Genomic DNA, 12,403 nt, shown 5'->3' on the forward strand with positions numbered 1-12,403 from the left:
ACCTGGGGCTTGAACTTGGGGCCTGGGCGCTGTCCCTGAGCTTTTCTTGCTCAAGGCCAGCCCTCTACCATTTGAGCCACAGCGCCACTTCTGCCTTTTTGGGGGTGGTTAGACTAAGGGTCCTAATGTGAACTTTCCTGACAGGGCTGGCTTTGAACCTCCATCCTCAAGTCTCAGACATATGAGCAGCTAGGATTACAAGCGTGAGCCTCGGGCCCCCGGCTCGGTCTGTATGGCACATAGGAAGGTGTGGTATACAGCAGGCACTCAATAAACACTTGCTAAATGGGACCGCATTCCGCACCGGGCAGGTTGAGGCCGGAAGGGCAGCCCCACCTGATGAATCATTCGGAACCCTGGCCCCGCCCACACGCGATGACGTGCGCGTTCACGCAGGGGCAGGGGCGCGGCTCGTAGTTGAGTGGGACGGGGGGGGGGGTGTTGAGGGGTTGTTTAAAAAAAAAAAGGCGCGACGTGAGCTTTGCGCAGGCGCAGAACTCCAGTGGGCGGGTTCAGTCCTCCAGGTACGCGGGCGCGTGCGCGCGCGCGCGCGCGGAAGGGTCGCGGCGGCGCAGTGCGCAGGCGCGGCGGGGGCAGTGCGCAGGCGCGAGCGGAGGGCGGGCTGTAGCAGCTGAAGCGGCGTCCGCGGCGGAGCCTCGGAGCACAGGGGCGGGAGCTGCAGCGGGGTGCACAGCGCTGGTGGTCGAGCTAGAGGCGGCGGCGGAATGGTGGACTACCACGCGGCGAACCAGGCGTACCAGTACGGCCCCAGCAGCGGCGGCGCCAATGGGGCTGGCGGCGGGGGCAGCATGGGCGACTACATGGCCCAGGAGGACGACTGGGACCGGGACCTGCTGCTGGACCCGGCCTGGGAGAAGCAGCAGCGCAAGGTGCGCGGCCCGCGGGCCGGACGGGGGTGGGGCGGGCCGGTCCGGGGAGGAGGGCCGCGGGTCCTAGGACGAGTGGGGGCTGTGGGAGGAGTCGGGGGTGTCTGTGATGGGAATCGGGGGTCCTGGGGGCTGGGAAGGGATTCGGAGTCCGGAAAAGATACTGCACAGCTTGAGGAAGGAATTGGGAATCTGAAGGAATTAAATAAATAAGCACAAACAAAAACTGGCGGCCCGGTAGAGCATGTGAGACTCAGGAAGCCTGGCGGGTGAAGGACCGGGAGGGGCTGGGTGGGGAGTTGAGGGGAGTCGGGGAGGTGATTTTTATTTTATTTTATTTTGGTGGGAGGAGTGCGCGCTGAAATGGAATTATGACTCCAAGGCGGGATTGCAGGGTCAGAGGACAGGGTGGGAGGAACAGGGTCTGGGAAAAAAGGCAGAATTCGGGGGTGTGGGGAACCCCTAGTATGGAGTGCAGTCTGGAGAGGATTGGAATTGGGGGGGAAGCCTTAGGCTGGGAGGGGGCTTCTAAAGCTGCAAGTTTAAATAGGGGCGTGTGTGTGTACCCCAGTGTAGAGAGAGCGGGCTTAAATTTAGAAAGAGTGGAGGAGAGAAGTTAGGGATCTGAAAGATGCTTAAGGGGGAGAGACTTGTTGGGGTGCCCTTTTTTTGTAAAGGGAAGAGGAGATTGGAAGATAAGGGAATGAGCAATAGATGGGTGGAGAAGCAAAGAATAGTACAGAGGGTGTTGGTGGGGGGGGGTATTTTAGAAAATGGTAGGAGGTGGAAATGGTTCCATAAAGGGCTTGGAGAGGAAGGAGCCTTAGGGAAATGTAGTATAGAAAGGGCTAGAAGGTGGGAGGGAGGAGTAGCTGGAATGGCGGGTAATGGGAGGAAGGCTAGTAGTTTGGAAAAGTGAAAGTCATGTTGGTAAGGGCAGGTGTGGCTAGAGCTCCAATGGCTCACACCTGTACGTCCTAGTTACTCTGGAGGCTGAGATCTGAGACTCATGGTTCAAAGCCAGCCCTGGCAGGAAGGTTCTAGAGACGCTGATTCCCAATTAAACAGCAAAAAAGCTGAAAGTGGAGCTGTGACTCAAGTGGTAGAGCCCTAGCCTTGAGCAAAAAGGCTCAGAGACAGCGCCCGGGCCCTGAGTTTAAATCCATGGACTGGCCAGGGGGAGGCAGGTGTGATAGAAGGAGGGTGTGAAGTTTGGGGGTGGGGGAGATAGGTGTTTAGGAAGGATTGTGTCTTTGGGGGGCCGGCTGGGCCAAGCAGGTGAAAGGGTTTTAGAATGGAGCAATCTAGGGGGCCCTCCCTGGTGGCAGAAGTGGAGCTGGAGGTGTCAGGTCTCAGGAGTGGTATGTTACCTACCCAGCGTGGTTGGGAGGGGAGCTAGGTGTGTGTTGAGAAAGTGGGGGAGGGGGTTGATGAAGTGTGTGTGGCGGTTGGGAGGTAGAAAGTTTGAAGTGTTTCTGTGTTCTGAAGATCAAGATTTCCTTTCCACATTTGTTACTGACTGGCTCTGTGGCAAGACCCTTGATTTCTCTGGGCAGAGCTGTCATCTGTGCTATGGGGGGGGGGGATGAGGGGGTTCCATTGGTATGTGGGGTTAGGACTTTGGGAGAGGACTCTGAATGGTGGGTGTGTTTGATGGAGATTTCTCAGATCGTTGTGGGGCAGAAGGGCTGAGTTGGTTGCTGAGGGCTGGGCACAGAGGCAGCCTCTTCCTGAGGGGAGGGGTGGGAGGAGCCTCTGTGCCAGGGCAGCTGAGGTGGGGCTGGCATAACCTTGGCTAGATTACCAACGTCAGCACGTTGTCCTCTTCAGTCACGCTGGTGTGGAGGGAGGGGAACAGCAGCTCACCAAGCTGGGGGTATTTCTCACCAGCCCATCTTACCATGTTGATAGCAGGCACACCAAGAGTCCCAACCACAACTTATTACCCATGGCAGTGCCAAGTTGGGAAAGGCAGAAAGTTGCCAAGAGACTTGGAAAGTTGGGAGGGGAGCAGGAGACACAGTTTTGAGATGGTCTTGGGTTTGTATGCATCTGCTTGGGAAAATGAGCCAAGGTGGTGTGAAGGAGAGGTCTTTCTGGCCTCCCTTCTGAGTCAGGGTGTGTGCTCTTAGTGGTTGGAGTCTTCCGTGCCCACAGGGAGAGGCTGGGCCCTTTTCAGGCCCCAGGCAGGAACCCCTGGCTGCCCCAGTGTGTCATCCTCCCGCCCATCGCCCAGCCCATTCCCTCCTGGGCGGCCCAGGTAGAGGGAACACCAGCTGCTTTAGATACTCTGGATGGGCCAGGTTCTAGTAAAGCCTTCCTTCTCTGCATCCAGCAAATATTTGCACTTTCCTGGTCTCTAGGGGAGAGGATTGCTTTACCCTCCCACCCTGGGGTCACAGGGGTCCTCTGAATGGGAATATTGATCCTGGTAAATACAGCAGTGTGTCCTAAGAGAGCGGGGCCCACCCTCCCCATTTTCAGTGTCTCGTCAGTGAATGACTTGCCCTTCTTGCCTCTGCAAGTCCAGTCAACTGCGCACCAGGAGAATGACAGTCCTGTGAGTGTCCCATCCACATGGAACTCGCATAATCCACAATCCTGTGTCCACCACAGCGGAAGCCTGGCTGGGCCCAGGTCAGAGGGAGCGGCTTCCCTTTTACCTGGCAGCCCTTTGTCCTAACTAGGAGCCCGAGGCTCTTTCCACCCCCTGAGGAGTTGAGACTACAGGCAAGCCAGCAAATCCTTAATCACTGTAGTTTACTGATCCCTTTCCCAATTTCTGAAAGAGGACTGGGCAGCCATGTCCCTCCCTCCCCCTGTGGAGGGTGTTACCTCTTGACACTTAACCTAAACTGTGTGTCACTGGCCGCCATTTCACCCTCACCGCAGGGGACGCCTGGCTTGGCCTGCTTGCCTAGTCCCAGGAACATTCTTGTTTGCTAGGCCTGGGTTTAGACCCTGACCTTTGGCTCAGACTTATTAAGTGTGAGTTAATTATTGGAAGTTCTGATGGTGTTTTGTTTTTCTCCATGAAGGTTCCTTCCCCACCCCACCCCCATTTTTATTTTTCTTTTTATTGAAGGCTGATGATAGAGGCTTCAAAGTAGCCATCTGTTATTTTGCTCCATTACTTTTAATTGCTTGCCTCTTAAGATCTGGCTGAAACTAACAGGTCCTTAGCAGTTTTCAGAAATGAATAAAGTACTTTCCAAAAAAAAACAAAACAAAGCAAAACAGAAACCCCCAAACTTGGGACTTATCCTGTAGAAATAGAACAATAGGACTAAAGCATTTTGGGCACTGGTGGAGGGCTCACACCTGAAATCCTAGGTACTCAGGAGGGTGAGATCTGACACCTGAGTTTGAAGCCAGCCTGGGCTAGGAAGTCCAGTAGACCTATCTCCAGCCCTAGCATTCTGCTCTCTCCCAGAAAATGTGTCTCAACACCTCACTTTTTTTAATGACTAAAGTAGCAGCAGTAAGCTGGGTGTTAGGAGGCACGCCTGTAGTTGGAGACTGAGGCAGGAAGGGTGATGACTTCAAGGCCAGCTGGGGCTGTGTAGCAAGACTGGATCAGTTAGTGAGTTCGGTGAGCAGTACCAGAGGCTGCCCTGGAGCTGGAGCACGGCGGGGGGTGGGGGGGGGCTGCTCACTGAGCTGCCTGAGAGTTGAGAGCTAGTTGTGGTAAGGTGGCACCTGCCTGCCACTCCACCACCTCCTAGGTGGTACAGGGCGTGGACCTGGAATTGCCCTTTGCCTTTTGGAAACGCCCTCCCTACTTCCGCCTTCCATGACCCACTGAGAGGCTCCGGTGGCCAGCGGGAGCTGATTCGCCCCCCAGTTGGACTTGTGCTAAAAGCTTTCATTTAATGGCAGCCAATGGCTTGGCCGCAAAGCAGGCTGCTTGTAGGGGAAAGTGGGGTGGAGGACAATTCAGGGGAGCTGAGCCGGGCAGGCCGGAGCGTCTGCAGTCACCAGCCAGCCTGTACTACCTCGTAGGGGAGGCCTGGTCTCCAAGAAGAAAAAGAAAGAAAAACTGCAAATGAGGCTCATAGAGAGCGGAGGGGCAGCTAGCTGGGGCTGCCCAGTTACAAATAAATAGTGCGGCAGGCTTAGGCTGTCAGCATGTGCTGTGAATCAGATGGGGGGAGGCTGGGCAGAGCCGATCCCCATGTCAGCCGTTGGGTGTGGGGGTGCTACTCTTTCAGCCCACTGGAGTCATGGCAGACTTTGGCCAGACAGCGTCAGCATCCTTTCGCAGTTCACTCAGTGTGTGGTAGGCGTTATCGAGTGCTGTGAGCAGATGACAGCAAGGAGCCAAGGCCCGAGAGGAGGTGATCTGGGAAGGCCCAAGAAATCATCCAAGGCTGGGGCTCTAGGCTTTTGCCACGCTGATTAATAGTGTAAGGTTGTGTGTAGGTGTGCCAGTCCTTGGGCTTAAACTCAGGGACTGGATGCTGTCCCTGAGCTTTTTAGTTCAAGGCTAGTGCTCTACTACCTGAGCCACACCTTCACTTCTGGCTCTTCGGTGGTTCATTGGAGATTAGAATCTCCCAGACTTTCCTATCCCAGATGGCTTTGAACTGTGATCCTCAGCTCTCAGTCTCCTGAGTAGTTAGGATGACAGGTGTGCCCAGCTAGAGTTGTCATTTAAGAAATAAGCCATCCCTTGTCCTATCTTTTGAAAAGGAGAAAGGAAGGGAAGGGGGGAATTAGAAACACTTGTACTATCAACGGGTTAGTCTCCCTTGAATTTAGTGTGTTCTAGGCCAGGGTCACTCCATTGGATTCCTTCTCTGCCCTCTGTGTCTTCAGTGCACAGTATAACTAAAACACTCCTGTTACCTGGTATAAGAATCTCTTTTTTGTTTTTTCATGGAAATAAGAATCAAGTGATAGAGGCAATTCAATGGCCAGGGTAACTGAAACACTGACCTATTAAAGGGGAGACGGAAGTGTGTGTGCCCTACCTGTGTGAAAGAAGCATTTATTTCACAGGTGGCTCAAGAGCTCAAGATTACACGCTTTTAAGACAAGTTTAAATTTTGACATATCAAAGAAGAGTTATAAAGAAACATAGTTTTACAGTGTAGTCAATGCTGGCGCCAGAATTTGTTATAAAGTGTCTGAAAGTGGCACAAGTATCACCCTCCCTCAAGGAGGTTTATGAGTTACATTTTAGTTCCTAGCCCAGATAGGCAGGAGAGTAAGGTTCAATGAATCAAAGAGCAGCAGACCCACAGATTTCAAATTCCAGCCTCTTGTTTCTTTTTTTGCCAGTCCTGGGCCTGAACATTGTCTCTGGCTTCTTTTTGCTCAAGGCTAACACTCTACTACTTGACTCACAGTGCCAGTTCTGGCTTTTTCTGTGGGGCTCTGGAATTGAACCCAGGGCTTCCTGCATGCTAGGCAAGCTCTGTACCACCACTAAGCCACATTCCTAGCCCCCAGCCTCCATCTTAAGAATGGCCCCATGGAGGGAAGGGGTGGTGCTGGCTGGCTGGGAAGGGGAGGGCTCTTCTTGAGGGGCATTTTGCATATATACGTATATATTTTTTTACAGGCCTAGGTGTCTGTCCCTTACACCAGTGCTTGTTCAAGCCCCAGGAGTCTCTCTCTCTCTCTCTCTCTCTCTCTCTCTCTCTCTCTCCCTCTCTCTCCCTCTCTCTCCCTCTCTCTCCCTCTCCCTCCCTCTCTCTCCCTCTCACACACACACACCACACACACTCCCTGAGCTGAGACATTTATCTTGGTGGTGTGCCTTTTTTTCCTTCATATCCCCCTCCTTCCTGTAAACAGCAGGCATGGACTTGGAATGTCCGTGGAAAGTCCACAGGCAGCTGCTGTGACTTGCATGCCTTTCATTTAGTGTGAGCGCAGTTTTACTCAGGAAGAAGCCTGCCTTTTTCTTAGACGTGAGTTATTGCAGTGTTATCTGAAAGCCAGTGGCTTGAATTCGGTCATGACTTTTGCTCTTTGGCACCTGTTGCCCCACTAGCTCCAATGTTCCCTGAGATGGCTCCCCTTTTCCCCTAAGAGTTGGGGCCCACCCTGTGTCTCTACAAGGGACAGTGGTTCCTTGTACTATTTCTTTCTTTTTTTTTTTTGGCCAGTCCTGGGCCTTGGACTCAGGGTCTGAGCACTGTCCCTGGCTTCTTTTTTGCTCAAGGCTAGCACTCTGCCACTTGAGCCGCAGCGCCGCTTCTGGCCATTTTCTGTATATGTGGTGCTGGGGAATCGAACCCAGGGCCTCATGTATACGAGGCAAGCACTCTTGCCACTAGGCTATATCCCCAGCCCCCTTGTACTATTTCTTTCCTCACTTTTACTTTGATGTAATTAATAGTTATCTTTAAGTCAGTTTGAATTTATTGCCGTAAGTTTTTGAGACTTTTGGGGGGGGGGGCAGTCCTGGGCTTGAACTCAGGGCCTGAGCACTGTCCCTGGCTTCTTTTTGCTCAAGGCTAGCACTCTGCCACTTGAGCCACAGTGCCACTTCTGGCCATTTTCTGTATATGTGGTGCTGGGGAATTGAACCCAGGGCCTCATGTATATGAGGCAAGCACTCTTGCCACGAGGCCATATCCCCAGCCCTGCCTTATGTTTTTTGTATTGGTATTCAACTCTTGAGTTTGAGTTTCATACATGCTGGGCATGCTTGAGCTGAATACCTCTAGCCTGGCCTGTCTCTCTCTCTCTCTCTCTCTCTCTCTCTCTCTCTCTCTCTCTCTCTCTCTCTCTTTCTCTCTCTTTCTCTTTCTCTTTCTCTCGTTTGGTTTTTTTGAGATGAAGGTTCCACTTACTTTGCTGGGGTTGACCTCCAGTTCTTGATCACAGTGGTGGGTTTATAGGCATGTGCTGGCTTACCTTAAAATTTTAAAAGGAGCTTGATATGGTGCATGAAGACTCAGTTTCCTTAGCCATAAATAGAAGGAAACTTCAAAAATAAATACATTAGAAAATGAAGCCACCCTCTTAGGTTCTGGCTAGATCCTGTTCCTGCCATTTCTGGTCTGAGGCCTGCTCTCTTGGCAAGGGAGGTGAAAAGGTTCTAAGGACCCCCTACCAAGTAGAGACTTCTTTGAAGTTCTTGGATCCTAAGATTTAATGTAGGGTGGGGATAAGCTAGTTTTCCTGTGGTGGGCCAGGCAGTAATGTTATGCTGGATCCCAGAGTTCCCTGCTCAGGCATCCTCTAACCTACCAGACTTTAACCCAAACTTTCGGCTCATGACAAATTGTTTTACTTATTTATCTATAGTGGGGTTTGAATTCAGGGTCTGAGCGCTGTCCTTGAGGCCTTTTGTGCTCAAGGCTAGTACTCTACCACTTGAGCCACAGCTCCACTTTGGGCTTTTTTCTGAGTCATTTATTGGAGATAAGAGTCTCACTGGCTTTCCTGCCTGGCTGGCTTCGAACTGCCATCCTCAGATCTCAGCTTCTGAGTAGCTAGGATTACAGGCAAGAGCCACCAGCACCTGGCTTTAGGGATTTTGTTTTAAGAAACCAAACCAACCTGTAAATATAAGAATTGTGGACCCTATCTAATTCTGGCTACTGAGGAGCTGAGATCTGAGGATCCTGACTGGAAGCCAGCCTGGGCAGCAAGCTCCCCCTCTCCCCCTCCCAATCTCCAATTAACTACCAAAAAAAATGCCAAAAGTGGAGGTGTGGCTTAAGTGGTAGAGTATTAGCCTTGAGCAAAAAAGCGTCCAGGACCAGCACAAAACGTGTGTGTGTGTGTGTTTGTGTGTAGATACATGGAACAGATTCTTAGGGTGGCACTATAGACAGGGCAGCAGTGTTGGAAGGGCTGTTATTGCTCTGAGGAACTGGGTGAGGCAAGCCTGGGAAATAAATATCCTTGTGCCCGGCTTTCTGGGAGTGAATGGGGCTGCTGGGGACACAGTAGTACAATGGCATTGTGTCTTCAGCTTTAGACAGGAATAAAGACAACATTGTGGTTTGTTTCATGCTTTTGAAAGTTTTCCCCCAAAGGTGTGGGACTGAGTGCTGCTGGTCACTAGCTTTCCTAGTGGGTTTTCTTTTCATCTCTACCCCCCACTCCACCCCACCCCACCCCCCTGGTTGATGACTTTTGGGAGGGGGTGGAAGCCACCATCTAGGTGGATGGGAGGCAGGGAAACACCTTTCATCTTATAATCTCCAAGTGCTCAAGATAGTTTTCATAGCTTACCTCCAGACTACTAATGACTAATTTTAAGAATGTATTATTTAGCAGCCCTCCAGAACAAGGGCACAGCAGAAATGAAACAGTCTTTATCTGAATCTGTTTGTCTGTGTGTCTGTGTGTCTGTCTGTGTTTCTGTCTGTCTCTCGCTCTCTGGTGGAGGAAGCCAGTTTGAGGCTAAGAGAAGGATAGTGCATGGAAGAGAAGTTTGCAGATGATTCAGCATCCAGCCATGCTGATTTTTGCTTTTTGGGGTGTCTGTGTGTGCGCATGTGTGTGCAGGGAGCTGTGGGTCTCTGGCTCACGGTGGGAACGAAGGCCCTGCATTACTAAAGGCTGCAGGCGGTGCTGGAAGCTGACATCATGGTTCAAGTGCTAGTGCTCTGGTCTATCTAAATTTGGATATGGAAAAGGTGTTGAGCTGCTGTCACCATAGAAATCCAGTCCCAGGCTTACTGACTGGGGGAGTGTCACTGTACCCTGGGGCAGCGCCAGTGTGGGGTGTTGGGCCCCTGGGCAGAAAACAGACTCTGCCAAGCAGCCTCACAAGACATTGCCTGAATGTACAGTGGCCAGGCTGCTTTATTGGTAAAGGGCATGGGCTTGGAGCAGCTGGTGGCCTGTCCAAGGCCTTTGTCTTCCAGAGACTGGGAGCTGGAATCTCTGCTATGTGTGTGTGTGTGGGGGGGTATTGTTGTTTTGTTTTTTGGTCCTTTTCCCCTTGTGGTGCTGGGGATTAAACTCCAGGCCCCATGCATGCTAGGCCAGTGCTCTACCACTGTGCCACAGCCTCAGCCATGGGCCAGCCACTGTGGCAAGTCCTCACAGCAGGGCAAAATGTGTCTGCATTCCTCGCATGTTCTCACAAACATACACAAATTAAACAAAAACTCTAAAGTTTCCAGCAAATCCCAAGAGCAAGGAACTTTTTTTAAAGCACATCCTTCCAACTCTGTTAGTAAGCAAACCTTTTCCTCCCTTCTACTCTCCTGGATTTAAGACCACATGAGAAAAATGGCTCCCCTCACACTGTCTGAAACTACAAAATGCTTTCACAAAACACTGCAGGGCTGTGCCCGACTCAGCTTGTGTTTGGAAGAGCTAGGTTTTCTTTGTTGTGTTGGTGTTTGGTTGTTGTTGTTTTTTTCCTTTAAGACTTCTGTGATCTTCCAGTTCTGGCCTCTGAAGTAAACTCAGTTTCAAATTCAAAATGTCTGGAAGCCGCTGACTTACCCGGCTGGTTCTCAGGCTGTCTGGCGAATGGGCCCTCACAGGCTGTCCACCGGCCAGTCAAGATTCAGGTCTTCAAGTCCTGGAAGACAGCCAGACAGTAAACATCACTAGGGTTGTGAGGCAGTTATTTGAGCTGTGTGTTGCCCAGACTGTGGTCGGATTTGACTTTCAGTAAAACAGAAAGGCCTGTATCAAGATGTGTTTTTCAGAGATGTTGTCTTTAGTCCCCTCAGCACTCTGTCCCCTGCTGGAGTTAGAAAGGAAACATCTAGATCAGTGAGGAGAGAGTCTTCCATTGGTAACTTTATTATTTTTTATGTGTGTGCTTGTCCTGGGTCTTGAATTCAGGGCCTGGGTACTGTCCCTGAGCTCTTTTTCTTGAGGCTAGCTCTCTACCACTTTGGGCCACAGCACCACTTCCGGTTTTCTAGTGGTTAATTGGAGATCAGAGTCTCACAGACTCTTATCTGCCCAGGCCAGCTTTGAACTGCAATCCTCAGATCTCAGCCTCCAGATAAGCTAGGATTGCACCAATGCCTGGCTCCTTGAGTTTTTTTGCCCAAGGGTAGCGCTCTACCATTTGAGCCACAGTTCTACTTCTGGCTTTTTAAGTACTGAATTGGAGAAGAGAGTCTCTTGGACTTTCTTGCCTGGCTTTGAACTGTGATCCTCAGATCTCAGCCACTTGAGTAGGATTACAGGCATGAGCAGCCTATGGCCTGACCCCTTTGTAACTTCCATGGCTCAGTGACGAGGGACCACCATAGAAGAGAATAGGGTCTGTTGAAGACTAAACCATTTTAGGGACCCGTTCTCTATCCCCCTACCCCACAGAACACTCCCCCCTCATCCAAAGGGAACAAGCACTGGCCATAAAAATAGAAGACTAAGTGCACCAAGTTCTCTGAGCAGCCACCTAGATTTGAGAAAGTTCTGGGCCTCTTTAGTAAACAAGCCCAGAGCAACCCTGGCCAAATACGGCCTGCTCTAGGGCCTTAGGGTTAGTGTAGGAGACTGCTTTCTTGCCTAAAAATAAATGTGTGTTCCTATCAGACATTCCAGGCATAGTTAAAACATGAGGCCACCGAGGAACCCAGGAGGTCTGTGGGTGCTGTCACGTGGGAGGGCAAGGGTCCTGGGGCATCACCATGAAGGAACTTTGCTCCAAGTGTCCTGTTTTCACAGGTTGGTGGGGAGACAGGTAGTAAGCTGCAAACCAGCAAGGTAACTGTAACCTCAGGTAGGGTTGGGTGCTGCAGATTAATGAACAACAACCAGGTGGTGTTATCCTTGCAAGATGAAGTTAGAAACAAACCATGGATCAAGAACTTGGGAGGCTGAGGTAGGAGGATTGCCAGTTCCAGACCAGCCTGGGTAGCTTCATAAGGAGGCCCTGTCTGGAACAGAACACAAAAATTCTGTTTATCTGAAACCATGTAACCAAAAAGACAAAGAAATGCACCATGGATATTTAAGCCGCAGGCCTAAGTAACAGAGCCAGATTTGGGTTGGGGGGAGGGGTTAAGGAGCCAGGGAGGAGCATGTGGAGCCATGGAGAAATGGGTGCAGGCAGGTCTTGGAACTTTGCTGAGTGTGCCCAGTAGGTGAGGAACCTCAGTTCATTTCCAGACTTCTAACAGGCTCTGTAGTCCTTCCTTCCCGGCCCCCTGGACAGGCTCAACCAGAACTCACTTCTAAAGTGGGAACCCCGCACTGCAGAGCATGAAGCCAGACAAAAGCCTCAATTATCTCTGTGATCGTGGCCACAACGGGCACCTGTGTTTGATTAAAGCCTCAGTCATTCTTGAGTCCGGAGTTTTATGGTACTGTGCGCATAGGCTTTGTAGTGTTGACTCCAGGAGTCTGGCTTTTACCATGGGAACCAGCTCCAGCGCCGTCCCCACTTTCCCGCCCGCCTCCCCTCCCCAGAGGCGTTTCTACCTGGTCAGATGCCACTTTGCTTTCAAAGCATCTTTTTTTAAAAGTATTGATTGAGTCTCCCACTTTGAAACCTGATTTTCAGACTGGCCTCTTCTGTGTCCTGGCCCTGTCCACACCTCTTCCAGCCACTCCACATGTGTGGTCCTTGT

General features: G+C 51.3%; 1 protein-coding gene across 2 annotated transcripts in view; it reads left to right on the plus strand.

Moving 5' to 3' along the window:
- The first annotated feature begins 652 nt into the window (after positions 1–652).
- Positions 653–12,403, plus strand: part of Actn4 (actinin alpha 4) — a 53,375-nt gene continuing 41,624 nt past the window's right edge. Inside the window, exon 1 of one of the 2 annotated variants that reach the window (XM_048330112.1) lies at positions 653–890. In XM_048330112.1, coding sequence (XP_048186069.1) covers positions 726–890 — 165 coding nt within the window. In that variant the 5' untranslated portion in view covers positions 653–725. The remainder of the gene's footprint in view (positions 891–12,403) is intronic. The other variant, XM_048330111.1, reaches the window with a different exon arrangement.

This window comes from Perognathus longimembris, chromosome 20, assembly GCF_023159225.1.
Source record: "Perognathus longimembris pacificus isolate PPM17 chromosome 20, ASM2315922v1, whole genome shotgun sequence".
Taxonomy (NCBI): Eukaryota; Metazoa; Chordata; class Mammalia; order Rodentia; family Heteromyidae; genus Perognathus; species Perognathus longimembris.